At 47.2% G+C, this 27,466-nt stretch overlaps 1 protein-coding gene across 12 annotated transcripts; it reads left to right on the forward strand.

Annotated features, from left to right (window-relative positions):
* The first annotated feature begins 241 nt into the window (after window positions 1-241).
* MTMR4 (myotubularin related protein 4) lies at window positions 242-27,414 on the forward strand. 12 transcript variants are annotated; one of them, XM_078372809.1, is made up of 21 exons: window positions 1,857-2,035; window positions 2,129-2,208; window positions 2,294-2,332; window positions 3,160-3,281; window positions 5,995-6,084; window positions 6,442-6,558; window positions 7,434-7,516; window positions 9,930-10,090; window positions 10,207-10,303; window positions 10,497-10,610; window positions 11,416-11,612; window positions 11,862-11,990; window positions 12,815-12,926; window positions 13,425-13,620; window positions 13,872-14,057; window positions 14,132-14,302; window positions 14,452-14,606; window positions 20,997-22,392; window positions 24,030-24,140; window positions 24,386-24,474; window positions 25,139-27,414. In XM_078372809.1, the coding sequence occupies exons 7-21, from the start codon at window positions 7,446-7,448 to the stop codon at window positions 25,314-25,316; spliced, it is 3,363 nt and encodes a 1,120-aa protein (XP_078228935.1). In that variant the 5' UTR covers window positions 1,857-2,035; window positions 2,129-2,208; window positions 2,294-2,332; window positions 3,160-3,281; window positions 5,995-6,084; window positions 6,442-6,558; window positions 7,434-7,445; the 3' UTR covers window positions 25,317-27,414. The 12 variants fall into 12 exon arrangements, with proteins under 12 accessions (XP_078228932.1, XP_078228933.1, XP_054111724.1 ...); XM_078372806.1 differs by lacking the exons at window positions 1,857-2,035; window positions 2,129-2,208; window positions 3,160-3,281 and adding exons at window positions 242-382; window positions 486-800; XM_078372807.1 differs by lacking the exons at window positions 1,857-2,035; window positions 2,129-2,208 and adding an exon at window positions 1,038-1,075 and having other exon boundaries at window positions 3,115-3,281.
* Window positions 27,415-27,466: the final 52 nt, after the last annotated feature.

Raw genomic sequence — 27,466 nt, forward strand, 5'->3', positions numbered from 1 at the left:
GAGAGGTGAGGACCCATTGGCCCCGGAGCTTCGTATTAAAGCGCTCAGGCCCACTCCAGACCTGAGAATATTAGCTGAGAATCTGAATCAACTGTTTCCCAATTCTGTCGGTTGGTGGTATCGCGGGTCCACGGCGACCTCCAGCGGCCACACTCCGTCTTGTGGTCTGTTCTGGGTCCCCGGACAAGAAAGAAAGAGAGGGGCTATAAGTTGGGTCCTTGGGAGCGTGCTGGTCTCCCTTCCCTTTACAGACTAGGAGGCCGCAGCTAGTTACTGGCAGTCTCAGATCCAGATTTTCCATCTCTCGGATGAGAGTTCTTCACTCAGGACTAGCAGCACAACGCAGGTTGTGAAGAACGGCAGGGTCGTTTATCGATACAAAGTGAGTGTTGGAGGAACCCAACCAGACACAGGAAGGGGGAAATCCCAGCCAGTCGGAGTTGACTGAGACGGAACCTCAGGCCTAGTCCTCCCTTCTCTCCTAGCCTCCTATTCTGGCATTGGGACCGGATGACAGCAGCGAAACCAAAACGGGAATGGATAAACTGAGGTGCCACTGGGGATTTGTTTGAGAAGGACCTCCAGGGCGGGTCTATCGCCGGAAGTGGCTTAAGGCTTGTACCTTACAATGCCCGCCTCTAATTGCGCTACCAGTAGGCGACTAGCCGCCCCCACTTCCGGTCCCCAGAGCTGTAGCCGGCAGCCCCCTCTTTACTGCTCTCCTATTGGCTACCGCAAGGACGCGCTGTGATTTCCCATTGGTCGCGTCTCCTCTCCGGCGCCGCTCCTCCTCCCTCCAGGTATAGTCTTGTCTTCCGGCATCCGATTGGGTAAAGACTGGGAGGGCGTCTGCCCGTCTCGACCAATGAGTGGCGTCGAGAGTGAGGGCGGTGGCTGTGTGATGGGGGCAGGGCGGGACTTGGCGTGGCTATTGGCCAGGGCGGGCACAGGCTAGAGATATAATTGGTTGAGGCGAAGAGCACCGTGGTGGGGTCGGGACAGCGCGGCCTCAGCAGCTGCGGGAGACGGAAGTGGCCAGAGCGCGGCCTCGGAGGGTCGGGCGGACGCCGCTTGGGTGAGTCACCGTGCCCCTTGCACTGCGAGCCTGGGAACCGCAGCGACCACGTCTTGCCCGGCTCCGCCCTGGCCCCCACCTGCTTTCCTGAGTTCCGCCTTCTGTCATTTGGGGCTCCGCCTCCGAGTCTTTAGGCTCCGCCCCTAGAACCTGGGCACCTGGGTTCCCTTGCCAACCTGGCCCGCCCCCCGGGACCAGATCTCGTAGGCCTGAAAACCCTGGGCCTCTCAGGCCTGATCCTTGTCCTTCCTACCCTCCCTTCGTTCCCTGGGGCTGCGTGCCAGTGGGCGGTGAGGCAGCACCTCTGGCTTGCCTCTTGCGGGTTCCCCCATGAGGGAGAGTGGTCTAGGGAAGAGGGTACTGTGAACAGGGAGGTGGGCAGGACCACAGATGGAGGCTTTTATCCCCGCAGTCTCCCATAGGGCTCTGCTGTACTGCCCCTGAGGATAGCAGGCATGAAGGAAAGTGTCAGTGAAATCTGGGCCTGGCTTCCTAAGTAAGCCTAGGAGGCCCCATCCTGAAATCCCTGTTACTTGGGCTCATTGGACAGATGCTGACTCCAAGGTCTGAATTGGCCTGATTCTATTCCTGTTGTGTGGGCTCCTCTCCATAACCTCCACCCAACTTGGTGTCAAGTACACTCAGCAGGACCTGTGCCTGTGCAGCCCTGCTGCCCTCTGATCACAGGTTGTGGTCTCCCCCCCCGCCCCCACCTCCACGCTTGTCCCACTTTGGACTCTGCCCCCAGTAAACAGGTCAGGTAGGTACTACTCCGAGACTCAGAGACTGGCCAAACATTCCTGTGGATTCATGCCCCTTCAGCCACTGCCACTTTGCCCAAAGATTCAGGGCCCAAAATGAGCCCCAGTTGGGCAGCCTTTGTCTCTTCAGAGTTGGCAGTTCTGTCCCACAAAGAAGTGTTCTCCCTCTGCATCTGGGAATCAGGACTCCTGAGTTCTGGTGAATAATCTTGGATGACACTCATTCCTGCTCCAGAACCTCGTGGCTGACTTTATGCCCTGCAGGATCACTTGTTGCTTTCTCCCTATGTAGCTCCCGTTGCCTCTCTCTGGTATGGTGACTTGTGGAGAGACTAGGGTCTCTGCGAGGGAGAAGAATATGTTGTAGAGAAGGTCAGAGGTAGATGGGTAGCATTTGTTGATTCCATGGTAATGTTGATGGGACTCTTTACTTTTATTTTCCTCTGTCTTCTTACAGTGAGAAGCAGGCAGCCAGGACCCTTGCCACGGTAGAATGGTGAGTACTCTTTTTTTCCTCAGGTCATTGTGTTTTCTGTAATCCCTGTGTCTTTCTCTGTGAAGCTGCCCCACCTCTCCTAGACCTTGAGCTCCAGGCTACCCTGTTCAGCTCCTAAACAGGTTCATCTACCCTGGAGATAAATTAGGGTTTCTTCAGATTGCAAAACATTAGCCAGTATTCAGCACTGGGACCGGAAGCTTCTAGAAATCTTTTTCTGCATGTGCTATGCCTCACACTTTCCTCACACTACTATTAACCCTTCATAACAGTCCTCCTTTTTTCTTGCGTCCCCGGTAGGATCTCTGTGTTCTGGTCTGAAAAGCCAGGGCTTCTTTATCTCAGGATCCTTGGACTTCTGGTGGGTCCTTTGAATATTGTGGATGCTATATCAGGAGTGACTCCACCAAAACTGTGGGGCTTCTCCAGCTCCAGGGTGCTGCCGTTAAGCCACTACAGGTGACAGCTGACTAAATATCTATCAGGATAGCATCTTCAGGGTGCCCAGAATATCACTAGAGGTAGTTTACAATGATCCTGTGAATTTTCCATTAATTGTAACTGCCCTTCTCTCACCCCAAGTCCAGGGAACGCCGTAATTCCTGAGAGCTAGGATGAGGTAGTGAGATGGGAAAGGCCTAGAGAGCTATAGGCCCTGGCTCAGACCAGGCTCTTAACCTGGTGTTATCTTCAGGTTCTTTTGGGTGTCCTTTGTGCTTAGGGGCAGGTTAAAGAATTCAGTAGATGAGAGGATTTCCTCCTTCCCTCCCTCCCTTCCATAGACATGTGGATCTGGTGTGTGCATGATTGGTTCGGTCTCTTCTCAGAAAGCCTGCTGGTTTGGGCTCCCACCAACAGATTGCTCCCTTTTCTCTTCTGGGATACTGTGAAACGAGCATTGGCTTCAGAATCAGCTTCATCTAATTTCAAATCCTAGCACACCACTTAGGTAAATTGCATACTTTTTCTCTAAGCTTAAGTCTCACCAGTAAGACAGGATAAGATTTCCTTCTTGAGGGGCTGAAAAGTTTTAGTGAGGTAGTTAGAAACTGCCTGGCTCATTGTAGATGCTTAGTAAAATGTCAGGTTTTCTTTTATTCCTCCCTTCTCCCCCAGACAAGACAAAAGCCCTGGTATCTGAAAGTTACTAGGTGCAGGAAGTTTGGGGTTCCAGTGAGCTCCTTCTGTGACTCTTGGTAATATTTTGAGCCCCTTCTTCCTGCTCCTTATTCCTTGGCCCTCTACCCAACTCTCTCTACTCCGCTGCTCCTGAGTTTCAAGTTTCGTTTTTGTGTAACTTCTGTGGTCCATACTTCCAGCTCTTCTCTTTCCCAGGCTAAGAAATCCTTTCTCCTTGAAGAAGGACTTTCTTACGCAGAGATCAGAATGTGAAACAAGAGATCAGAATGTGAAACAAGGAGCTGAAGGAGTTGGGTTTGGTAGGGGTATTGGAATAAAAGCTCATTTCCCTTTCCAGGAGCGTGGAATGACTAACCTGGCACCATTCTAAGGGGAAAGAAGGGTTTAGCCAAGTCACAGGATTGAAAGACCCTGATGGACCGGGGCATGGTGGGTAGTGGTTTTAGAGTGAAAGGAGGAAGCAAATGGGTTGTGGGTAGGTGAGCTCCACCTTGGGATCCAGAGCAGGTGTCCGGGAACTTAAGAGAGGAGGGGAGGGCATGGGATGGGTTTCTAAGAGGGCATAGGGTGGCCCACCTGGGAAAAAGATAAATGAGAAGATGTAGGCGGTCTTGTTTTCTGCTCCAGCCCATCTGTCTGGGCGGTGCCATAGCCCAGATTCCTGAAAGCCCCTAAAGGTCCCTGGAGTGGGGTACGCCTTCGGACAAGGCCCAGGGTCCGCGGGAAGGGAGGAGCCTGGGGCTGTGGGTGGGGCTCGCGGAGCCGCCCCGCCCCTGCCTCCGCCTTCCCGCCGCGTCCCGGGCTCTCCCCTCGCCCAGCTCCCCGCCCTTCCGCGCTCGTGCTGGAGGGCGGAGCTGGGCCCGGTCCATTGTGAAAAGGAGGGGAGAGGCGTGCGGGAGCCGTGCTGAGGGCCCGCCACCAGCGCCCTCACCTCCTGGCCGCCGCAGCTGCACCTGGCCGTCCCCGCAGCCGGGATGCGGCGGGCGCCCGGGGCTGGCGGGCAGCGCAGCGGCTCCAGGGGCATGTGCGCTGGCCCAGACCGCCCGTGACCATGAGCCTGACCGCCCGCGTCTCCTGCTCCATGCTTAGCTGCTTCGTAAGTGCTCACCCTGCCTTTGGGTGCCTAGGAGACCGACGCTTGCTTGCGCCCACAGCCTACCCCAGGGTCAGCCCTCGATTTCAGGCCATCCCCCTTCCCATGGCCCCTGGCCCGACCCCGAACGTTTAGGGGCAGGGAAGGTGGGTTAACTCTTATTTCTTGGGCTTGCTTCAGTCTTTGGGTGCCGGGGATGGTCGAAGGCCAGGAATGGAAATTCTGTGGTCCGTCCCGGCCCCGCAGCCACTGCCCTTGACTGCAGATCTCCAGGCCCCGCCCTGCGGGGGTATATCCCTTTACCTCCGCCTCTCCATCTTGGTCCCACCCGCTGTATCCTTGCTTGGGGATGTGGGATGTGGCCAGTAGGCTGCGTGGGATGTTAGGGGGGCTGGTCAGGGAGCGAGAGATGTTCTGTGAGCTGACTTGGGGCTCCAGTCCCTTCTCTCTTCCACCACTCCATCCCTCACCTGACATGCCAGCCTTTTCTCCTTGACTGTCCCCTAGACAGCCTCTCTTCTCCATCTTCCCTGCCTCTGCAGGGTTCCTTACCTCTGCATCATTCCCGGTCCTCCCCTCCTCCCGCGCTGGCTGATGCTCCTTCCCAGCTTCCCCCATCTGTCCTCGCAGCTGTCCCCCCCTTTCCCGTGGGTGTCTGCCAGGCCTCCTCTCTCTCTCTCCCCCCTGGCTGTCCTTGGGTCTTCTGGATCCTCCCAGGCCCGTGGATCCCCTCGGGTCCCCTCCCTGGTGGTTGGGCGGGGAGTTCCTTCTTACCGTGGGTATTCCTCAGGAATTCCCCTCTGATTAGCAGGCAGAGCAGGTTACTTGGCAGGTAATGGGGGCTTGTCAGCAGTGTGGGCCTAACAAGAAGATAAGCCCAGCTCCTGAACACATCTTCCTTTTGAAAGCATCAGTGAAGGCCCTCTAGAGGCGTGGGACTGAATCCCCCCACCCACTCCTCTTTGTCTCCCTCACCCACCAGATTGAAGCTTCAGTGGCTACAGGGGCCTGATTTCCCTCCTCTCTATAACTCGCTGCCACACCTGGCTCCTTTTCCTCAGGGCAGCACTTTCCCATCCCCATTCCTGCCTTACCCTTACATGGGTCTAAGGAAAAGAGTCTTTTTTTCTTAGTTTTCTCTCCTCCATTTTTGAAATGTTGGTTGTATAGGAGAGTCCTTTGAAGAGTGCAGGTTCCCAATTCCTCCTGGGGCCTCACTCTTTCCTTAGGCTTAATAGGCTCGAGTACTCTCTCCATTTCACGCTTACCTGTCTCCAACCAAGGCAGGTCTCTTTTCCCTCCTCTGGTGACCAGAGCCTTTAGAGGTGTGTGTATGGTTGTCTGTGGATTTCTTGGTGGGGGAGGGGAGCAGAATGAACCTCATGGGCTAAGCGAAGGTTGGTGACTTAGAACTGTGGCCTTCCTACAGGGTGAGGAGGGGCCCCCCAGCCTGGAGTACATCCAAGCCAAGGATCTGTTCCCCCCCAAGGAACTAGTGAAGGAGGAGGAGAATCTTCAGGTAAGGAGGAGTTGGGGGCCAGGATAGATGGGGCTTCCTGTCCAGTTAAAAAAACATCCTCCCTTCCCCTAAATATCTTCAAGGGGATCTGGTACTGGAGCTCTGGCTTCCTGCTCTGTGGTCTCAGGAGGAGGAGGGTTTGTCTGTGTATCCTGGAGCTGTTGGCCCCAGGGAAGGAAAGGCAGCTTTCTTCTTCAGCTGTTGCCTGGTGCTCTCACTGTGGAGAGTACTCTCCTCTCGTGCCTTGGCCCACCATTTCCAGAGCTTTTCCAGAGGCAATTCCACAGAGCAGAGGCTGTAGAGGAGGATGAGGTGATCACTCACTTCTGGACTGAGGGTTTCTCTGCCCCTTGACAGGTCCCCTTCACAGTGCTGCAGGGTGAGGGAGTAGAGTTCCTGGGCCGGGCAGCTGATGCCCTCATTGCCATCTCTAACTACCGGCTGCATATCAAATTCAAGGACTCTGTCATTAACGTGAGTTTCTGTATTGTTCTCCTACCCCTAAGCTAAAATCCCTGTGAAGTTCAAGGTGGGATTATTCTAAAGCTCTCCTTGATCATGTCTTTAAAAAAGTTGGAGGCTGGACATGGTGGCTCATGCCTGTAATCCCAGCACTTTGGGAGGCCAAGGCAGGCGGATCACTTGAGGTCAGGAGTTCAAGACCAGCCTGGCCAACATAGTAAAACTCTGTTTCTACTAAAAATACAAAAATTAGCCGGGCTTGGTGATGCGCACCTGTAGTTCCAACTACTTGGGAGACTGAGGTATAGGAATTGCTTGAACCCAGGAGTCAGACGTTGCAGTGAGCTGAGATTGTGCCACTGCACTCCAGCCTGGGTGACAGAGTGAGACGATGCCTCAAAAAATAAAAAATATATAAAAAGTTGGGGTTCCCTTCTCTTTCTCCCTGACCTCATGTTTTCTGGCCTTATTTTCCTAGCTATAGCTCTGTTTCTGGCTCATTCTCTTTTCTCCTGTCTTTCCATTATTCTCTCACTGGCCAGCATGGTGGCATTGTTGGAAGAGCACAGGCTTTGGAGTCAGCCAAACCTGGGCTCTTTTCCTGCATTGCTACTCACCAGCTGGGTGACTGTGGTCAAGTCACCTAACTCAGGCTTGATTTTTCTCCTCAATAATATGGGCTGAAAACACCTGCCATGCAGGGTTATTGGGATCATTAATTGGGATCACATATGCAGAGGACTTTGTCCAGTTACCAGGTGCTTAACAGGTCCTCAGTAAATGTCAGTTTCCTTCCTGCTATTGATACATCAGTGCCTAGGCTGGGGTGAGGGTAAGGAGTGGTGCCCAGTGAAGGGTCTGAGCTTTAGTTTGCCCTTCCTCTAAAGGTCCCCCTCCGGATGATTGACAGTGTGGAGAGCCGTGATATGTTCCAGTTGCACATTTCCTGCAAGGACTCCAAAGTGGTCAGGTGAGAACCACGGGGCCTCATTCAGGCCCTCTGACCCTAGTCTCATCCAGATCTCTGTGCTGCAGGGTTTTTCTGGTGCAAGAAAGGAAAGATCCTGCCTCACTTTCCCCAGTCAGAGGAAAAGGTGAAGACCATGTTCTGGGTTGGGATCTTGACCTGAAAAAATGGGGGTAATGCTTAGTTCATGGAGTCATTGGAAGGAATATCTGAGATAATGTGTGTGAAAGCACTGAGGACAATATCTGGCACAGAGCACTCACATTATTGTTGGTTTATTTATTTATTCATTTGATATATATGTATTGAATAACCTACTCAAAGCTAGACTGTTTTACGTCCTGGGGATACAGCAAGGGACAAATAGACAAAATTTTCTCTTCTCAGAGAGCTTACATCCCAATGAGTAGATACCATCAGTAAGTAAAAAGTAAAATTTGTGAAATGATAATAAGTGTAAAGAAAAAAAATAAAGCAGGGAAAGGGAATATGGAGTGCTATGAGGGTGAAGATTGTAAAATAAAGTAATCAGGGCAGTATATGCCTGTAATCCCAGCACTTCGGGAGGCTAAAGTGGGAGGGTCGCTTCAGTTTAGGAGTTCAAGATCAGCATGGGCAATGTGGCAAGACCTTGTCTCTATTAAAAGCAGAAAAAATTAGCCAGGTGTCGTGATATATGTCTGTAGTCCCAGCTACTCAAAAGGCTGAGGTGGGAGGATCTCTTGAGCCTGAGAAGTCGAGGCTGCCGTGAGCTGTGATTACATCACTGTACTCCAGCCTGGGTGACAGAGTGAGACCCTGTCTCAAAACAAAAGTGATCAGAGGAGCTGCACCAAAAAGGTGGCATTTGAGTCAAGACCTGAAGAAAGTGACCTTGTGGGTATTTTGGGGAAGAGTGTGCCAGAGAGAGAGAATGGCAAGTGGAAAGGCCCTGAGGTGGGTGTGTACCTGCACATTGGAAGACTGGCAGGGAGGCTGGTGTGGCTGGGTAGAGTGCATGTGGGTGAGGGTGGTGGGTTACAAGATCTGAGAGCAAAGTGGGGTGTCAGACAGTTTGGGTGTCATGATGACTGGCTTTTACTTTGACAGAACAGAGAAACCACTGGAGGATTTTGAGCAAAGGAGTGATGTGATCTGATTAATGTTTCATAGGGTCATGCTGGCTGCTATATTGAGACTAGATGAAAGAGAATGGGGGCAACAGCAAAAGCAGAAACTGGGAGGCTAGTTAGGAAGCTATTGCGGTTACCCAGGTGAGAGATCATGGCATCCTGTCTGAGGTGGTAGCAGCCGAAGTGGTGAGAAGCAGTCAGATTCTGGGTGTAGTTTGAAGGTGGAGATGAGAAGATTTGCTGACAGATTGAAAATGAAAGAAAGGAATCTGATACGACTCAGGTTCATTAAAAGGATAACCAGTTTAGAGCCTACCATGTGCTCAGGTCTATGGGGGATTTAGAAGGAGCATTCACATTGCTCTTCCCTTCAAGGAGGCTAAAGTCTAGCTGCTGGAAGAAGACTTAACATGTGGCAATATGCTAGGGAAAGATATGTTGCTTAGTACTCCAAGCAGGCCAGGCATGGTGGCACATGCCTGTAATCCCAGTACTTTGGGAGGCCGAGGTGGGAGGATTGCCTGAGCCCAGGAGTTCAAGATTAGCCTGGGCAATGTAGAGAGACCCCATCTCTACAAAAATTTAAAAAGTTAGCCAGATGTGGTGGTGCACAATTATGGTGCACCTCGACCCAGGAGGTCAAGGCTGCAGGGAGCTGTGATCATACTACTGTATTTCAGCCTGGATGACAGAGCAAGAACAAAACCCTGTCTCCAAAACAAAAAAAAAAGTATATATATTTATTTATTCCAAGCACATTAAGAATCAAGAGAGGAAGGAGTTTCTGGAATAGAGTTGGTTAGGAAGGCTTTAAGGAAGAAGTGCGATTAAAACTGCCTTCAAAGCATCAGTGGGATGTGGCTAGGCAGAGAGGAGACATTATCAAGCAGAAGAGAAAAACCAAGGAGATGGGAAGGATGTGAGCACGACTTCCCACCTGAAGCAGAAGGTTTGACTTAGGGAGTCATGGGAGATAACACTGGTCGGTTAGGGTAGAGACAAGGAGTGCAGATGTTCAGGGCCATGTGGTAGCATTTAGATTTCATATGAGAGATGGTAGGGGCCCAGTTGAGAGAATAAACATGCCTCAAATACAGGAGTTCTTGGGAAGAGAATTATCACAAGAGACAACTTCTGCTGGGTCTTGGCCAGTGTCCCTGGTTCCCCCACCCTGGGTCCCCACTGCCTTACCTGCTGCTTTGCAGCCTCCTTTCCTCACAGCCGTCCTGTGGCTTTTGACCCTGATAGCCCCATGGCACAACTGCACTTTGCCTCATCCAGGCCTGTGGCTTCTTGCCCGGCAGGTGCCACTTCTCCACTTTCAAGCAGTGCCAAGAGTGGCTCTCACGGCTAAGCCGAGCCACAGCAAGACCTGCCAAGCCTGAGGACCTCTTTGCCTTTGCCTACCATGCCTGGTGCCTGGGGCTGACCGAGGAGGACCAGCACACTCACTTGTGTCAGCCAGGTGAGGCCAATCTGTTTGCTTTGGGAGCCTGCTTCTTACCCCTTGGTTCTCATCCCTCCTTCACCCCTGCACATTGGTGCTCTGGGAAGCTAACTGCTGTGGGGGCTCTGTTGCAGGTGAGCACATACGATGTCGGCAGGAGGCGGAGCTCGTGAGGATGGGCTTTGACCTGCAGAATGTCTGGAGAGTCTCACACATCAACAGCAATTACAAGTGAGAGGGTTGGGGGACCAAAACACCTTCCGCACCACACCACTTCACTGTTTGGATGAAGCATGGTGGGCACAGCTCCTGAGTCTGTGAGGGAGGAAGGCTCCCGTTTTTCTTCCCACAAAGCCATCCTCAGGAATCTTGTCATCACATGTCTTAGACCCAGTTTGGTGACTCCCATCTGGTCTCTTCTCAGATTGTGCCCCAGTTACCCCCAGAAGCTGCTGGTTCCTGTGTGGATCACTGACAAAGAGCTGGAGAACGTGGCTTCCTTCCGCTCCTGGAAGCGGATCCCCGTGGTTGTGTATAGGTGAGGCAATGGGGCTGGGAAGTAGGGAGGCCGTTTCTTATGCAACAAGGAAAGAGTCAAAATTGGAGGTTTTGGGTAACCTGGTTGACTGGAAATTGATACTCTATGGGGAAGTGAAATAATTTTAAAACAAAAACTGTCTTAGTTTTTTCTCCTAAGAATAAGGCTATTAGGAAGTTTATTCATTCCCCCCACTTTTTTTAGAGTGGTGTGTGTGTATAAAACACTGCATTAGTACGGGGGTTGGCAAACTGGCCTGCAGACCAAATCTGGCTTATAACCTATTATATAAAACGGCTTGTAAGCTGTGAGTGGTTTTTACATTTTTAAAGAGCTATTTTTTAAAAAAAGCAAACATAAGGATATATGACAGAAACTGGTTGTGACCCACAAAGCCAAAAATTTGTTGTCTGTTTTTTTACTGAAAATGTTTGCTGATGCCTGCACTAGACTATTGTAGCTAAAATAGAGTGAGACAGGGAGTAACCATGAAGTTTGGAACTGTTCCTGTTCTTGGCTCAGCCAGGCCTTGTTCTCCTGCTGGGTGTCTGTACCTGGAGCAGCTGCTGTGCAATTTGATGAATCAAGGTCACCTTGAGCATACAGAGCCCATTTGAGGAAATATGTGTGATGGTGCTTTGTAAACTGTGAAGCCCACTAGTGATGTTGGGGCTTTTGGTTGCTTTTTTGACCTGGATGAGTTGGTAGCCCCTGCTGACTCTAGAGACTTTGGTCTAACCCCCTGAGGTAGACTGCTGGAGGCTGCGAATGCCAAGGGCATTACGGTTTTTTTCTGTTTTGTCAGACACTTGCGCAATGGGGCTGCTATCGCCCGCTGCAGCCAGCCGGAGATCAGCTGGTGGGGCTGGCGCAATGCTGATGATGAGTACCTGGTCACATCCATTGCTAAAGCCTGTGCCCTGGACCCAGGGACAAGGGCCAATGGGGGCTCCCTCAGCATCGGGAATAATGATACCAGCGAGGCGTGTGATGCTGACTTTGGTAAGGTGTGGTTGATGCTAACCTCCCAGGGAGCAGGCTCCCTCCTGCTTCATTGGCTTCCAGGGAGTCCCCAGTGAGAGTCTGGGAAGATGACAGCATACATGGTGCTGGGGTCCCTGCCTTGTCAGAAGCTGTGGGGTGTGAGGGGTCTCTAGTTTCATGTTCTGCCTTCTGAGAGGGAGTAGGAGAGGGCCAGGGGGAGGATGGATGGCTGGCTGACTCAGGGGCTCCTCCCGGCTGTGTGTTTAGATTCCTCTCTGACCGCATGCTCTGGAGTGGAGAGCACAGCAGCCCCCCAGAAGCTGCTGATCCTGGATGCACGATCCTACACGGCAGCAGTGGCTAACCGGGCCAAGGGTGGAGGCTGTGAATGTGAAGGTATTGCTGTTATCCCAGTGTTTGCAGCCAGCCTGTGCTCTGGATGGCTTTGGTGAGGAGGGGGTTGTGGGCCCATTGTATAGTGGAAAGAACCCAAACAAACTGGCTTGGAATCACTACTTCGCTACCTACTAGCTATGGCAGTGACTATGCTGAAGTTGCTTAATCTGTCCAAGCTTTATTTTCTCTTGTATAAGAAGGGGATGTTACAAACTTGCAAAATTGTTGGGACGATTAGAAGTTGCATATGTAGGCCAGGCACAGTGGCTTGTGCCTGTAATCCCAACACTTTGGGAGGCAGGTGGATCGCTTGAGCTTAGGAGTTCAAGACTAGCCTGGGCAATATGACGAAACCCTCTCTCTATCAAAAACACAAAAATTAGCTGGGCATGGTGGTGCACACCTGTGGTCCCATCCCAGCCACTCAGGAGACTGAGGCATGAGAATCGCTTGACCCTGGGAGGCAGAGGTTGCACTGAGCTGATATTGTGCCACTGTACTCCAACCTGGGTGACCATGAGACCCTGTCTCAAAAAAGAAAAAGAAGTTATATAAAATTATTGGCACAGAGCTGCTACTGCTTATTGTGACTTTATTATATATTGTCTTTCTAACTACTACTATCATCAGTCATTACTGTTACTATTATTACTAGGATATGGCACCTGAGTCTCTAGAAATATAAGTGTGATTCTGATTTCAAGATTGTATTTAGTTTCCATCCTGGAGTTCTCTGTCCTCCAGGGAAGCTTTGTCCATCAGGGCCACTCTTGTCCTCTTCCCAGGACTTGCTTTTATCTCTCACTCTCCTGTCATGTCTACAGAGTACTATCCCAACTGTGAGGTCGTGTTCATGGGAATGGCCAATATCCACGCCATCCGGAACAGCTTTCAGTATCTCCGGGCTGTGTGTAGCCAGATGCCGGATCCTAGCAAGTAGGTGATCCTTGCTCACATTCCTTCCAGTCTCATTCCTTACCCAGTACCTCTACTTCTTGGGAGATTAGATGGGGAGATGAGATGTTTGGAGAGCAGGAGATCTGAAGGCCTGGGTGGAGCTGGGTGCCATGAGCTAGTTCCAAGAGCCCTTCCACTTCTCAGCCAACACTTTGGCATGGTAATAGGACATTGGATTCCTTTTGTTTGGATCAGTTGTTCTACTCAAGGAACACAGAGAACTGGGGAGAGAAAATGGCTGAGTGTGCACGTGATGCTTCACAGTTCCTCATCTGATCCTCAGAAGCACTTATCTGCTGCAGGTCCTTTCTTCCCTACCTTCCTGCTAGATACCTCTTGGCCAAAAGGCCATGGGATGGACCTCTTGGTTTCAGTTCTCACTGGGGACTTTTTTGGGTGTGGCTGGCTGTGGGTGGTGGAGAGACTGTTGTGGCCTCAGCACCCTTGGTGACCGACTTGATTTCTGCTCTTGTGTAGCTGGTTGTCGGCACTAGAGAGTACCAAATGGCTGCAGCACTTGTCGGTGATGCTAAAAGCAGCTGTGCTGGTGGCTAATACAGTAGACCGGGAAGGCCGGCCTGTGCTGGTACACTGCTCAGACGGCTGGGACCGCACACCGCAGATCGTAGCCCTGGCCAAAATATTACTGGACCCGTATTACAGGACGTTGGAGGTATTGAGACGAATTGGGTGGGAAGATCAGAGGGAATATGGGAGGAGGGAAGGTGTTGAGCCCTTTGGATCTGTCCTGGGGATCTTTCAGTAGAGGACATTGGTGACTTTTTCTTTTTTTTGAATTCCCAAATGCTTGGAAAATTGGTGGCTTTGAGTCTTCTTCTAGGTCCAGTCCTATTTTTCTTTGAAGCTGCCAGCTATCAGCATTTCCTGAGAAGCCCTATGTTTGAACAGTTTCTTTTTTTGCAGGGCTTCCAAGTGTTAGTGGAATCGGACTGGCTGGATTTTGGCCACAAGTTTGGAGATCGCTGTGGCCACCAAGAGAATGTGGAGGATCAAAACGAACAATGCCCTGTGTTCCTCCAGTGGCTTGATTCTGTTCATCAGTTGCTTAAGCAGTTCCCCTGCCTGTTTGAATTTAATGAAGCATTCCTGGTAAGTCCTAAACAAGGAGGATGTGGGGAATGTCAGCCTGAGGACTCCAGGTGCAAGCTCTCTCTGCCTTCCAGGTAAAACTGGTGCAACACACATACTCCTGCCTCTACGGCACATTCCTGGCCAACAACCCCTGTGAGCGAGAGAAGCGCAACATCTACAAGCGGACCTGCTCTGTGTGGGCACTCCTTCGAGCTGGCAATAAAAACTTCCATAACTTCCTTTACACGCCCAGCTCAGACATGGTGAGTCTGAGCCCTTTTCTCGTAGGTGCTATTTAGAAACCTATAGGGAGAAGGGGCTGAATCAGTAGGGAAAATATAGAGTCAAAGGTTTAGAGAAAAAAGGGATCAGGAACTCTTCACAAAGCACTAGTATTGAGCTGCTTCCCTAGGTCCTGCATCCTGTTTGTCATGTCCGGGCCCTGCACCTCTGGACAGCTGTTTATCTGCCAGCATCATCTCCATGCACACTTGGGGAGGAAAGTATGGATCTTTACCTTTCCCCAGTGGCCCAGAGCCAGGAGTTCTCTGGCCGCTCTCTGGACAGGTAAGAAAAGTCCTTCTTCCTTTCTTCTCTCTCCACTAGGAAGGCAGTAACTACTTCCCATCTCATCTAAATATTGTTCTCTTTTTTTTTTTCTTTTTTTGAGATGGAATCTCGCTCTGTCGCCCAGGCTGGAGTGCAGTGGCTCACTGCAACCTCCACTTCCTGGGTTCAAGCTATTCTCCTGCCTCAGCTTCCCGAGTAGCTGGGATTACAGGAGCCCACCACCATGCCCAGCCAATTTTTTGTATTTTTAGTGGAGATGGGGTTTCACCATGTCGGCCAGGCTGATCTTGAACTCCTGACCTCAGATGATCTACCCACTTCAGCCTCCCAAAGTGCTAGGATTACAGACGTGAGCCACGGTGCCTGGCTTCTTTCTGAGATATTTAAAAGCAACTTCTTGAGTAATTTGCAGGAAAACCTTAGCCCAGCACTGGTAGCTAGCCTGGAGTATACTCTGTTTTCAAGGTCCTCTGAAGATAAGGTTGGATACTTTCTTTCCTGGAGGAGCTGCTATCACACTGTGTGATAAACCCAAGCATGGGAGAGAACAAAACAGAAAGTACTATTTTAGGAAGGTTCGTGAGAATGCTCTTGATTTTTGTTCACTGGTACAGGGAATGGGGAGCTTGCTATATTAGTAGCAGCCTTTGTTGTGTCCAGCATTAGCTTCCAGAAACATCTGACTCTCAGTGAAATGGGTTCCCAGCAGGGGGATGGCCTTTATGTTACTCCCTCAGAAAAAGGCCAGAATTTAAAGGGGAGACATAAAATTAGTTATTTTCTGGCTGCGTGTTCGGGGGAAGTGAAATGAGGGTTGGTTAAATTATGAAAGTAGTACATATTTCTTGTTTTTTAAAAAAATAGTCAAAACTATATAAAAGTAGAAAATGAAAATCTCTCCTTAAGATCCTTGTCCCGACAGGTGTCCACTGTTAACACTTGGCATGTGTCTTTCCAGATGTTTACCTCTATATAGACAAATCCACACTCTCACACATTGATATGAAACATTTTTTATAAACAAAATCAGAATATTTTTACATACCCTTTTTACTTTTTTGCATATTTTGCAAATTGTTTTTCCCACTTTGTATTAGATTGTCTTCTCATAACAGCACATATAAAACTCCTTTCTTGTTTTTATTGGGTTCAGAGTAGTCAAAAATTTATATAACCAGATTACTATTCATCATTTAAGTAATTTCCTTTTTTTTTTTTTTTTTTATCATACAGGGAGTGCTTTAGTGACATCCTTATTTATATAACTTTTTTAAAAATTGTAAAATACAGGTCAGGCACGGTGGCTCATGCCTGTAATCCCAGCACTTTGGGAGGCTGAGGGAGGTAGATCACCTGAGGTCAGGAGTTTGAGACCAGCCTGGCCAACATGGTAAAACCCCATTTCTAAAAAATACAAAAATTAGCTGGGTGTGGTGGCACATGCCTGTAATCCCAGCTACTCTGGAGGCTGAGGCATGAAAAACTCTTGAACCTTGTGGGTGGAGATTGTAGCGATCTGAGATGGCGCCACTGCACTCCAGCCTGGGCGATAAAGTGAGGCTCAGTCTCAATTAAAAAAAAAAAAGGAAAATTGTAAAATACATGCTATTTACCATCTATACCATTTTTAAGTATATAGTTTAGTAGGGTTACTTTGGTTTTTTTTAAGATAGTTTTGCTCTGTTGCCCAGGCTGGAGTGCAATGGCATAATCTCAGCTCACTGCAACTTCTGCCTCCTGTGTTCAAGTGATTCTCCTGCCCCAGCCTCGAGAGTAGCTGGGATTACAGGCATGTGTGTGTCACCACCCCTGGCTAATATTTGAATTTTAGTAGAAATGGGGGTTTACCATGTTGGTCATGCTGGTCTCAAACTCCTGACCCCAAGTGATTCACCCACCTTGACCTCCCAAAATGTTGGGATTATAGGTGTAAGCCCCTGTGCCCGGCCAGTAGGGTTACTTTGTATGCATACTTTTGCATTTGTGCTAGTATTTTTGCCAGATAAATGAAAATACTGTGCCCAAGGATATATATATTTCAAATTTTGATATTTGTTTATTGGCTGAGAGCTCTTTTTTTTTAAGACACACGGTATTGCTCTGTCACTCAGGCTGGAGTGCAGTGGCACACTTATAGCTTACTGTAACCTCAAACTCCTGAGCTCAAGTAATCCTTGTGTTTCAGCCTCCCAAGTAGCTAATTAGCTCATTAGGCATGTGCCAATTTTTATTTTTTGTAGAGACAGACTCTGTTGCCCAGGTTAGTCTTAAACTCCTAGCCTCAAGTGATCTTCCTGCCTTGGTCTCCCAAAGCACTGGAACTACATGTGTGAGCTATCATGCCCAGCCTGGCTGAAAGTTTTTAAAGTTAAAATATAACTTATGTTTTTGGTTGAATATTATAAAGGAAAACCAAAAAACCAGCATCCCAAATTATTGGTTTTAGGGTCCTTTGAAGTAAGTCAATTGTGAGAGAACCATGATAGGTTTTAGGAATTTAGTGATTTTTTTCTCCTTTACCAAACTGTGCAGAATTTGGCTATAGGCTCATAGGTTTACTTTTTCTGGGAGAGGGGCCATAACTTTTAATCAAATTTTTAATAAGCTCTGTGACTCATTTAATAATCATTGTGTTAACTTAGTATCTGATTTATCAATTCAACAAATGTTTCTTTAATACTTACAAGTTGCCTATTACTGTACTAGGCTTTGTGGGCTACATCAAAGAAATAAAAGATATTGGTTCTAGTTTCATGATAATTTTAAGCTATAAGATAAGACACAGAACAACTAGAGAACAATTCTAAGTCAACATCTAAGCAAATAAGAATGTGTGTAGTTCAGGCTAGGCACGGTGGCTCACACCTGTAACCCCATCACTTTGAGAGGCCAAGGTGCACAGATTGCTTGAGCCCAGGAGTTTGAGACCAGCCTGGGCAACATGGTGAAACCCCACCTCTACAAAAAGTACAAAAATTAGCCAGGCATGGTGGCATTCACCCGTGTTCCCAGCTACTTGGTGGGCTGAGGCAGGAGGATCGTTTGAGCACAGGAGGTCGAGACTGCAGTGAGCTGTGAGCTTGCCACAGCACTCCAACCTGGGTGACAGAGCAAGACCTTGTCTCAAAAAAAAAAGTAATGTGTGTAGTTCAAAGCTTTAGAGAAATGAGATGTTATTTAAAAGGGTCATTTGGTGGCTGTTTTACTCAGGAAATTTTCATGAAGGACCAGAAAAGAACTGTGGGTATTTTTGTGCTCCATGTATCTGGCTTAGAACCTGGCATATAATAAGTAAATTTAAATAAATATACTAAAGTAAAAATTAAAACTGGACAAACAAATGAACGAAATAAAGGGAGTTGTGAGCTTAATAACAAGGTTAGTGGAGAGGGTTCAAGTGATTTTCCTGCCTCAGCCTCTCGAGTAGCTGAAATTACAGGCATGTGCCAGGATGCCCGGCTAATTTTTGTATTTTTAGTAGAGACAGGGTTTCACCATATTGGCCAGGCTGGTCTCGAACTCCTGACCTCAAGTGATTAGCTCGCCTTGGCCTCCCAAAGTGCTAGGATTGTAGGTGTGAGCCACTGTGCCTGTTAGAGAGGTAGTTTTTTTTAAAAAAAACCTCTGCAGCTGCTAGGGATTGAGAGGAGGCTATTTTAAGGAGTAGAGAGAAATATAGGACAGGTCATTGAGGGCATTGAAGGCTTTAAACATTACGGTGAAGAGTTTATTTTGATTCAGTTGTCAATAGGAAGTCATTGTGATTTGCTGACAGTGGGATCCTTAGAGAACTCATCAGTGAGTACAGGGTAGCTGGAGGCACAGAGACCAGCCAGCACTGCTGTAGTAGTTCAGATATGAGGGGAAGAGTCCCTGGCAAAGAGAAAGAATTAAATTCAGAAGCACTGTGGAGAAACCATTAGCAGGCTACAGAATTGATTGAAAGTTGGAGAGTAGAAGTAAAAAGCTTAGAAAGTTGGAGAATATTAATAACACTATAATAGACATTGAAAAGTTGAGAAGACAAGCCAGTTTTGGGAGAAAGTGGAGGTATAGGGAAATCGGGATTGAAATATTAGTTGACAGCAAAGGAGGTGTGTTGTAGGCAGCTCAATACGGAGAATGGATTTTGAGATATAACTGATACAAAGATTTTAAAGGAAATGGTCTCTGTAACAACTGACCTGACTTGACTTTGATTCTACCTTTCCCTAGATCAACAATGTCCTACTGTCTTTCTTCTTCCATTAAAGTCAAACACATTCTTCTATTCCTATCGCAAATTCTACTTTCTCTGTATAGCCTTCCCTGACCACCTAGCTGGATGAGCTCTCTCTTCTTGTTCTAAACTCAGGTATTATTATCTCTGTCAACATTGCTGATTAACCTTTGGTACACATAGGAATGAGTTGTGGAGGATGGTAGAATGTTGTTATTTGAATTTGGATGAAGAGCACATGAGAGTTACTTATATTCTTTTTGTTGTTGTTTGAGACAGAATCTCGCTCTGTCGCCCAGGCTGGAATGCAGTGGTGTGATCTCGGCTCACTGCAACCTCTACCTTTTGCCTCCCAGGCTCAAGTGATTCTCATGCGTCAGCCTCCCAAATAGGAGTTGGGTTTACAGGTGTGCACCACCACGTCCAGCTACTTTTGGTATTTTTAGTAGAGATGGGATTTCACCATGTTGGCCACGCTGGTCTCAAACTACTGGCCTCAAGATCTGCCTACCTCGACCTTCCAAAGTGTTGAGATCACAGACGTGGGCCACTGTGTCCAGCCATATTTTTTACTTCTTTTGTATGCTTGAAAATTTCCATAATAAAAAGTAAAATGAAAAGAAAGAAGTCAGCTATGGTACTTAAAAGAATACAGATGCCTAGGCCTCACTCTTGGCCATTCTTATTCAGTAGGTCTTACGTGGGTCCTGGTTGTCTGGATGTCTAAGAAGATCTACCAAGATGCCTGATATCTATCACCTATTGAATTTTGCTGGTCTATTTCATTCAATTGGCATCTAACAGTGGAAACCTGATGTTAGATTTTAAGCTCATTCATTCACTTCTCAAGTCATTTTGCCCCTGGTACCGTGCTAGGTGCTGGGGATTCAAATAAGACAGAGTCCTGCCATCAAGACACTTCAGTAGAAGGAATTAAGTAAGTCAACAGTAAAGTGCAATGTGTTACAGGAAGTACTGAGCAATGCACTTGATGTGGATTCTTTTGTTTAATCTTCATAATAGCTTTAAGAGGCAGGTACTTTAACCTTGATTCCATAGATGACGGATCTGAGGCTTAGAGAAGTTAAAGTAACACAACAAAGAAGTTGTTTATTTGGAATTTGAGCCCCGCCTATGGGACTCCAGGGACTATAATTATAATCACTGCTTTTGCCTTCCTGGAATTTCATACCATTAAAAAAAAATCAAAATTGGTCACAAAAGTTAGATCAAATATGTATAAAACATTTATTTTAAGTTTCAAAAACCAATTACTTAAAATATGCTGCATTATAACTCTGCCTTTGGGGGATTTTTCTGCATGGGCTGAACTGACTGAGCCATCTAAAAATAGGAGGCCAGTGAAGGCTCTACTGTTTCCCTGGTGAATTTCCCTCAAGTTTTCATTGCTCTAAGGACTTTGAACTGCATTAATAATCAGGATGGTCATTCCTGAAAATGTCCCTTACCCATCTGGTATATACAAATGCCTCTAGAATTCTGAGTACTATATAGCAGGGGAAGTTTCCATGGGGCCTTGGGAATCAGGAGCACACCGCTGCTAAGTGGTTATCAAGAGCAGTGTTGTGGGAATTGTGTTGTCTAAAAGTTTGTGGTTATTATGTTTGTGGTTGGTTGCCTATATTTTGAATTCTCACAGCATCTCTACAAGGTATGATTTATTATCATCATTGTATAAAGGGAGAGACCAAGTATCTGAGAGGTTAATTTGCTTATTTGTAGTCATGTAGCTAATCAGTGTCAGAGCCAATATTGTGTAGCTCCAAAACCCATCTTTTCATTTTACTGTGATGGAGGCAGTGGGATACGGGGTTTGAGTCTTAGGTATAGTCTTGGCTGGAATAGTAGATTCAGAAGGCAGCAGCACAGAAGGCAGCGGAAACCACTGTAGTGGTTAAGATTGCCTAGCGAGACTGGTAGGCTGAGTGCTGACAAAAGCTGAGGATAGATTTTTGGGTTCCAGACGACAGGGTCCATGTCTTAGGCTTTTTTTGTAGAGTAAACTTTCAGGGAACATTGGTTATTTGTAACCTTAAATGTCCCTATTTCTAAACTCTGGTTTTGATATTGCTTCATTGACTCAATTCCATATATTGTATTGTAAATGCCCATCTCCTGACCTGGAGGTCTTGTGTTTGTCATTCCAGATTACCTAAAACCAGATCCATGGATGATCTTCTTTCTGCCTGTGACACAAGCAGCCCCCTGACTCGTACATCCAGTGACCCTAACCTGAATAACCACTGTCAGGAGGTCAGGGTAGGCCTGGAGCCCTGGCACAGCAATCCTGAGGGATCAGAGACAGCCTTTGTGGACTCTGGGGTAGAAGGTCCTCAGCAGACTATAGAAGTGGGTCTTTCTCCTCCTCTGTCCGGCAGCCAGAAAGACTACTCGAGCAATAAATCTTTCAAGAGTCACAAAAGCTGTTCTCTAAGTTATAAACTGCTTAATACCACAGTGCCTCGGGAAATGAAGAGCAACACCTCTGATCCTGAGATCAAAGTCCTAAAAGAGACTAAGGGACCAGCTTCAGACCCTCCTGCCCAGGATGAGCTGGGTAGGACTTTAGATGGCACAGGGGAGCCACCTGAACACTGTCCTGAAACAGAAGCTGTCAGTGTACTCTCCAAGGTCATTTCTAACAAGTGTGATGGAGTTTGTAATTTTCCTGAGTCTTCCCAGGACTCTCCTACAGGTGCGCCCCAACAGGCCCAGCCAGACTGCAAGCTAGGTGTGCCCTCCAGATGTGCTCTCAATCATAGCCTCAGCACCCTTTGCAACCCACTGAGTGCTACCTGCCAAATTCCTCTAGACCCAAGCACTGACTTCCTCAGCCAAGACCCCTCAGGGTCTTTGGCAAGTATCTCCCACCAGGAACAACTGAATTCTGTGCCGGATCTGATTCATGGGGAGGAAGACACTGGTAAAAGAGGAAATAATAGGAATGGGCAGTTATTGGAAAATCCTCGCTTTGGGAAAATGCCATTGGAATTGGTCCGGAAGCCAATTTCTCAGAGCCAGATCAGTGAGTTCTCTTTTCTAGGGTCCAACTGGGACAGCTTCCAAGGGATGGTGACTTCATTCCCAAGTGGGGAGGCCACCCCTCGGCGGCTGCTTTCCTATGGCTGTTGTAGCAAGAGGCCATACAGTAAACAGATGTGGGCCACGGGGCCCTGCTTTGGGGGCCAGTGGGCTCAGAGAGAAGGTGTGAAGTCACCTGTCTGTTCTAGTCATTCCAATGGACATTGTACTGGCCCAGGAGGAAAGAACCGGATGTGGTTGTCCAGTCACCCAAAGCAAGTCTCTAGTACAAAGCCCATTCCACTGAGCTGCCCTTCTCCAGTGCCTCCTCTCTATTTGGATGATGATGGACTCCCCTTTCCCACGGATGTGATCCAGCATAGGTTACGGCAAATTGAAGCAGGGTACAAGCAAGAGGTGGAGCAGCTACGTCGACAGGTGCGTGAGCTTCAGATGAGGCTGGATATCCGTCACTGCTGTGCCCCTCCAGCAGAGCCCCCCATGGACTATGAGGATGATTTTGTAAGTAGTCACTAACTGCCATACACCCATTGTTTAGTCTGTTCATCCAGTCTTCCCCTCCATTCAGCATTTATTTGTTAGGTACTTGCTGTGTGCCACTGACTTAGGTGCCTAGTCTATAGGATGAAAAACAAGTAAGCAATTAGGATGATGTTTTAAGTGCTATGATTGAGGAGGCATCAGGTGTTATAGGGCTGGAGTGGAGTGAAACATCAAGGCAGGCTTTCTTGAGAAGGTAATGCTTGAGCTGAGTGCTGAAGAATGTGATATTTAGCTAGGTAGACAGTGAAAAGGAAACACCATTTGCAGAAGCTTGGTGGCAATAAATACTCCAATGATATGGTTTAAAAGGATGGGACATGCGAGTGTATATGTGTACATACACACACTGGGGCTATTAGAGACAGTCAGATAGAGTGGTGGGAGGTGACATTGGAGAAGTAGATGGAGATTAGAAGGGTCAGCTTGAGTGCCCTTCTTAATTGGATTTTACCCTTAAGGGAATAAAATTTTAGGCCAGTGCATAATATGGTCAGAGGTGTACTTAAAAGAAAATGACTCTTGCAACAGTGTACAATTTTAATGAGGCAGTTGAGACCTAGATTGGGAGGCTGGTAAGGTAATTTTGGAATAATCCAGGTGAGAGATGAGGACCATCTAGGTTGTGTAGTGTTGGGCAGCCTCAGGTTCTGGCACTGTGGTTCTTGGGGAGCTTCCAGGAACCAGCTTGCTCCCTGTGGTACCTTGCCATCTACACAGACACTTTCCTTCCTTCTGTTAAGGTGCTCCTCACTTGCCTGCTTCTCTCACTTCTCTGGTGCTTTAAACAGTGGTCAATAAACTTTTTTGTAAAGGGCCAAATAATAATTACTTTAGGTTTTTTGGGCCATACCATCTATGTTGCAACTACTCACCTCTGCTATTGTGCAAAAGGAGCAATAGCCCTGGCACAATGGCCCACACCTGTAGTGTTAGGACTTTGTGAGGCTGAGGTGGGTAGACCGCTTGAGCCAAGGAGTTTGAGACCAGCGTAGGCAATGTGGCGAAACCCTGTTTCTACAAAAATTACAAAAAATTAGCTGGATGTCATGGTGGATGCCTGTGGTCCCAACTACTTGGGAGGCTGAAGTGGGAGGATCGCTTGAGTCTGGGATGTCAAGGCTACAGTGAGCTGTGATCATGCCACTGCATTCCAGCCTGGGCAAAAGAGTGAGACTTTGTCTCAAAAACAAAACAAAAAGCAGCCATAGATAGTATATAAACGAATGAATGCAGCTGTGTTCCAACAAAACTTGATTTACAGAAACAGGCAGTGGGCTAGATTTGCCTTGTGGGCCATAGTTTGCCAACTCTTGGTTTAGAATGTAACAAAAGAGAGAGTCTTATATTGCTAAGGGTATAGGTCTGAAGCCACAATACTAGGCTCAAATCCCAGCTTACTACATAGCAGCTCTTAACTTTCTCTGTGGCTTCATTTTCTTATTTGTAAAGTGGGAATATGAGTAGTATATGTTGTAAGACTGTCATGAGAGATTAAATAAGTTCACGTATGTAATGCACTTAGCATAGTACCTGACACATGGTAAACAGTGTTAGCGATGATGAAGATAATGTTGATGTCTTTGCCTTTTCATCAGACATGTTTGAAGGAGTCAGATGGCAGTGATACTGAGGATTTTGGCTCTGATCACAGTGAAGACTGTCTTTCAGAAGCAAGCTGGGAACCTGTTGATAAGAAAGAGACTGAGGTATGTTTGGGTAAATATGTGGTGGGTACTTATGTGAGCCACTGAGTCATCGTGATATTTCCCAGAGATGAGTGGCATGCTGTAGACTGAGCTTTCCCCTAGAGGAATGTCAGCCTGGTAGGCAAGTGGTAGCCAGTTAGGAAGATAAGCCTTTTCACTTTCTCCTGGGGTGCTTTCCTTGTTGCAGTGTTGCTCTTCCATTCTGTCAACAAGGACCTAGAATGTTTCCTTGTGCCTTCTATTAGGTGACTCGCTGGGTTCCAGACCATATGGCATCACACTGCTATAACTGTGATTGTGAATTCTGGTTGGCCAAACGAAGACACCATTGCAGGTAAGTTGTTTTATATGATTTAGTCTGACTCGAAAACCAGTGCAATACATATGTATAGAACTAAGTGGAATTAGTCTGGAAATGGATACCTCTTTATAGAAACTATGTTTGTGGCCAGGTGCGGTGGCTCACGCCTCTAATCCCAGCACTTTGGGAGGCCAAGGCGGGTGGATCACAAGGTCAAGAGATTGAGACCATCCTGGCCAACATGGTGAAACCCTGTCTCTACTAAAACACAAAAATTAGCTGGGCGTGGTGGTGCGTGCCTGTAGCCCCAGCTACTTAGGAGGCTAAGGCAGGAGAATTGCTTGAACCTGGGAGGTGGAGGTTGCAGTGAGCTGAGATCACACCACTGCACTCTAGCCTGGCACTTAGCGACAAAGCGAGACTCTGTCTAAAAAAAAAAAAGAAAAAGAAAAAGAAACTGTCCCCAACTTTTCACTTACTATCATTCTCAGTATATTGGCATTTCTTAATATTAATTAATTAATTTTTTATTAGAGATGGGGTTTCGCTATGTTGCTCAGGCTAGTCTCAAACTCCTGGCCTCAAGCAATTCTACTGCCTTAGCCTACCAAAGTGCAGGAATTACCGGTGTGAGTCACTGTGCCTGGCCAGTATATCGGCATTTCTGATGAACTCTTCCCTCTTTGTGCTTTGGCAGAAATTGTGGGAATGTATTTTGTGCTGCATGCTGCCACCAGAAGCTGCCCATTCCTGATCAGCAACTCTATGACCCAGTTCTCGTCTGTAACTCATGTTTCGAACACATTCAAGTCTCTCGTGCCAGGGAACTCATGAGCCAACATCTGAAGAAACCCATCGCGACAGCTTCCAGCTGAATGCCAGGGAGATAACCTGTCCAATTTTAGCAGGTTGAAGGGAGGATCTGCTTCAGTTGTAGTTTGGAAGGTTCCTTGGTGTGGCTCATGAAAACACAGAGCTCAAAGATACCATCTTGAGAAATCCTCCTTGGTATCATGAAACTGGAGCAGAGGAATTCCAATTTGGCAGGAGGTCCTCTTCTGGTGAGACCCCTCACCTTGGGGTAATGGTCCTAATCCAGACCCAGGGTCTGGAAGCTTCATGTTGAGTTGGTGACTCCAGCTGCTTTCTCCTGGAGGTCACAAGATAATGATTGCATAGATGTTGCCTGGTGCAAAGTGCCCCAAACAGCAATAGAAAGGCATATGTATAACCAAACTCCAAGTGATAACCAGACCCATCTCTCCTCCACCTTGACAAAAGCAGATTATAGTATATAAGATTGGAATTCCTGTCCTATTTGAGATGAACTATATCCTGTACCTCTGTGCTCTGTGTCTGTGTATGAAGGCTCAGTCTTTAGAGGCACTCCCTCTAGTTGCATTAGTACTGTCTTTCTGTGGAGTTTGAAGACTGGTTCAGCAAGTGGAGGTTTCAATGTATTTTTCAGTTGGCTCATCAGCCAGCATCGGTAAATATTCAGTTTAGGGGGACAGTTCTAGGGAGTGAGACATTTTTGGGAGCAGAGGAAAACTGCTGATATTTGGTCCTGGCAAACATTGAATTATTTTGAGCTATGAAGGCAGCCGTCTCTGTTACACAGTGGCAGCTCTTGCGTTATGCACTGTGAAGAATGAGAAGGGAAAAGCAAAAATTATCCTTGTGAAATATCTGCTGACTGTTCCCTACCCTTTGCACCTGACTTTTCCTAGTTGTCCTGGTGCTAACACAGGAGCTACACCTTGATCCTCTCCTGGCATGAAAATAAAGGTTTTTGTTGTTGTTTCATTGCCCACTCCCTGATGTTGTCTTTCCCTTGGCTGCTGCCTCCTCTGGGTCACACTGCTTCTTATCCTGAACACTTGACACCTCAAGGGTAGAATTTAGCGTTTGGTTTTTACCTCCTAGCATATGCTGTTTGGTATGTGAGGGTTTCAGTACAAATGCTGCTGTCTATTAATGTGCACTTAACAATGGAACCCAAACAGAAGAGAATAAAGCCTTGATACCAAAATTGGGAGAGAACATGTGTCCATTTGGACCAAACGTTGTTGGTTTTTTAAAAAAAATTATTTTGTTTTTTTCATCTTAATATGTACCAGTGGCACTTAACCAAAAGATACAGTGATATAGCCATGTACTGTGGGCAGGACAGATACAGTCTCCGTGGCCTATAATGAAATCACTAGAACTTTATACATTTTCCTTAATTTGTTGACATATAAATGGTAAATTACATTTAGGCTTATCCTGTTTTGAAATGATGATAGTCATCTTTCTCACTGCTACTTTCATGTTGCTTTCTAGAAAACAGCATTTCATTCCAAAATAACTAGGATCTGCATTTAGAACAAGAATCATTATTTGTCCTGACCTTTTCAGTCCTACAGAGAAGCATCTGTGGTTCTTTTGTACTTGACATAGATGTAACCTAAAAAGTTTTGGGGTATTTGGGTCAGCCTAGCAGAACTTTTTTTTTTTTTTGTTCATTTAAATGGAGCTGTATAATGGAGATTTTGTGTCTGCAAAATTCCTGAGATCATTGAAAAAATAACAAGCTATTCCTTGTTTCTGATACATAAAATTATTTTAAGCATTTTCTTAGTCATTAAAATTTACTGCCAGTTGTGAGTGGCTTTTTAATTAACCTGACTTTCATTGCACTTCACTCTGCTTGTTTTCAAGGGGAGTAAGATTGGTAACATTTGGGGAGACTATATCTGTCTACTTAGTGCGGCTGTTTTGAGGGACTGTCTCATCAGTGAACAAACTGCATGGCCTTGGAGAGACTCTGGGCTCTTGGCTCAGATGTGTTCATCAAATACTCCTTTCAGAGCTGTTGTGGGTGTAAGTGATATGATGTGGCCAAAAATCCAAACCGTGCAGTTGCGTTGTGACAAACATGCAATGTGCTGTAAAAATTCAATACAGTTTAAATAAAATCTCTATATTAGTGCTGCTTTGTTGAGTCTTTTATTTTCATTTCTAAGAAAACTTAATTTTCACT

The sequence above is a fragment of the Callithrix jacchus genome, chromosome 5 (genome assembly GCF_049354715.1).
Source record: "Callithrix jacchus isolate 240 chromosome 5, calJac240_pri, whole genome shotgun sequence".
NCBI lineage: Eukaryota > Metazoa > Chordata > Mammalia > Primates > Cebidae > Callithrix > Callithrix jacchus.

Coding starts and splice junctions, on each gene's coding strand:
- MTMR4 (XM_008990975.5), top strand. CDS start 4,524: ATGAGCCTGACCGCCCGCGTCTCCTGCTCCATGCTTAGCTGCTTC. Junction 22,393..24,029: donor TGGACTATGAGGATGATTTT/GTAAGTAGTCAC, acceptor CCTTTTCATCAG/ACATGTTTGAAGGAGTCAGA. Junction 24,141..24,385: donor TTGATAAGAAAGAGACTGAG/GTATGTTTGGGT, acceptor GCCTTCTATTAG/GTGACTCGCTGGGTTCCAGA.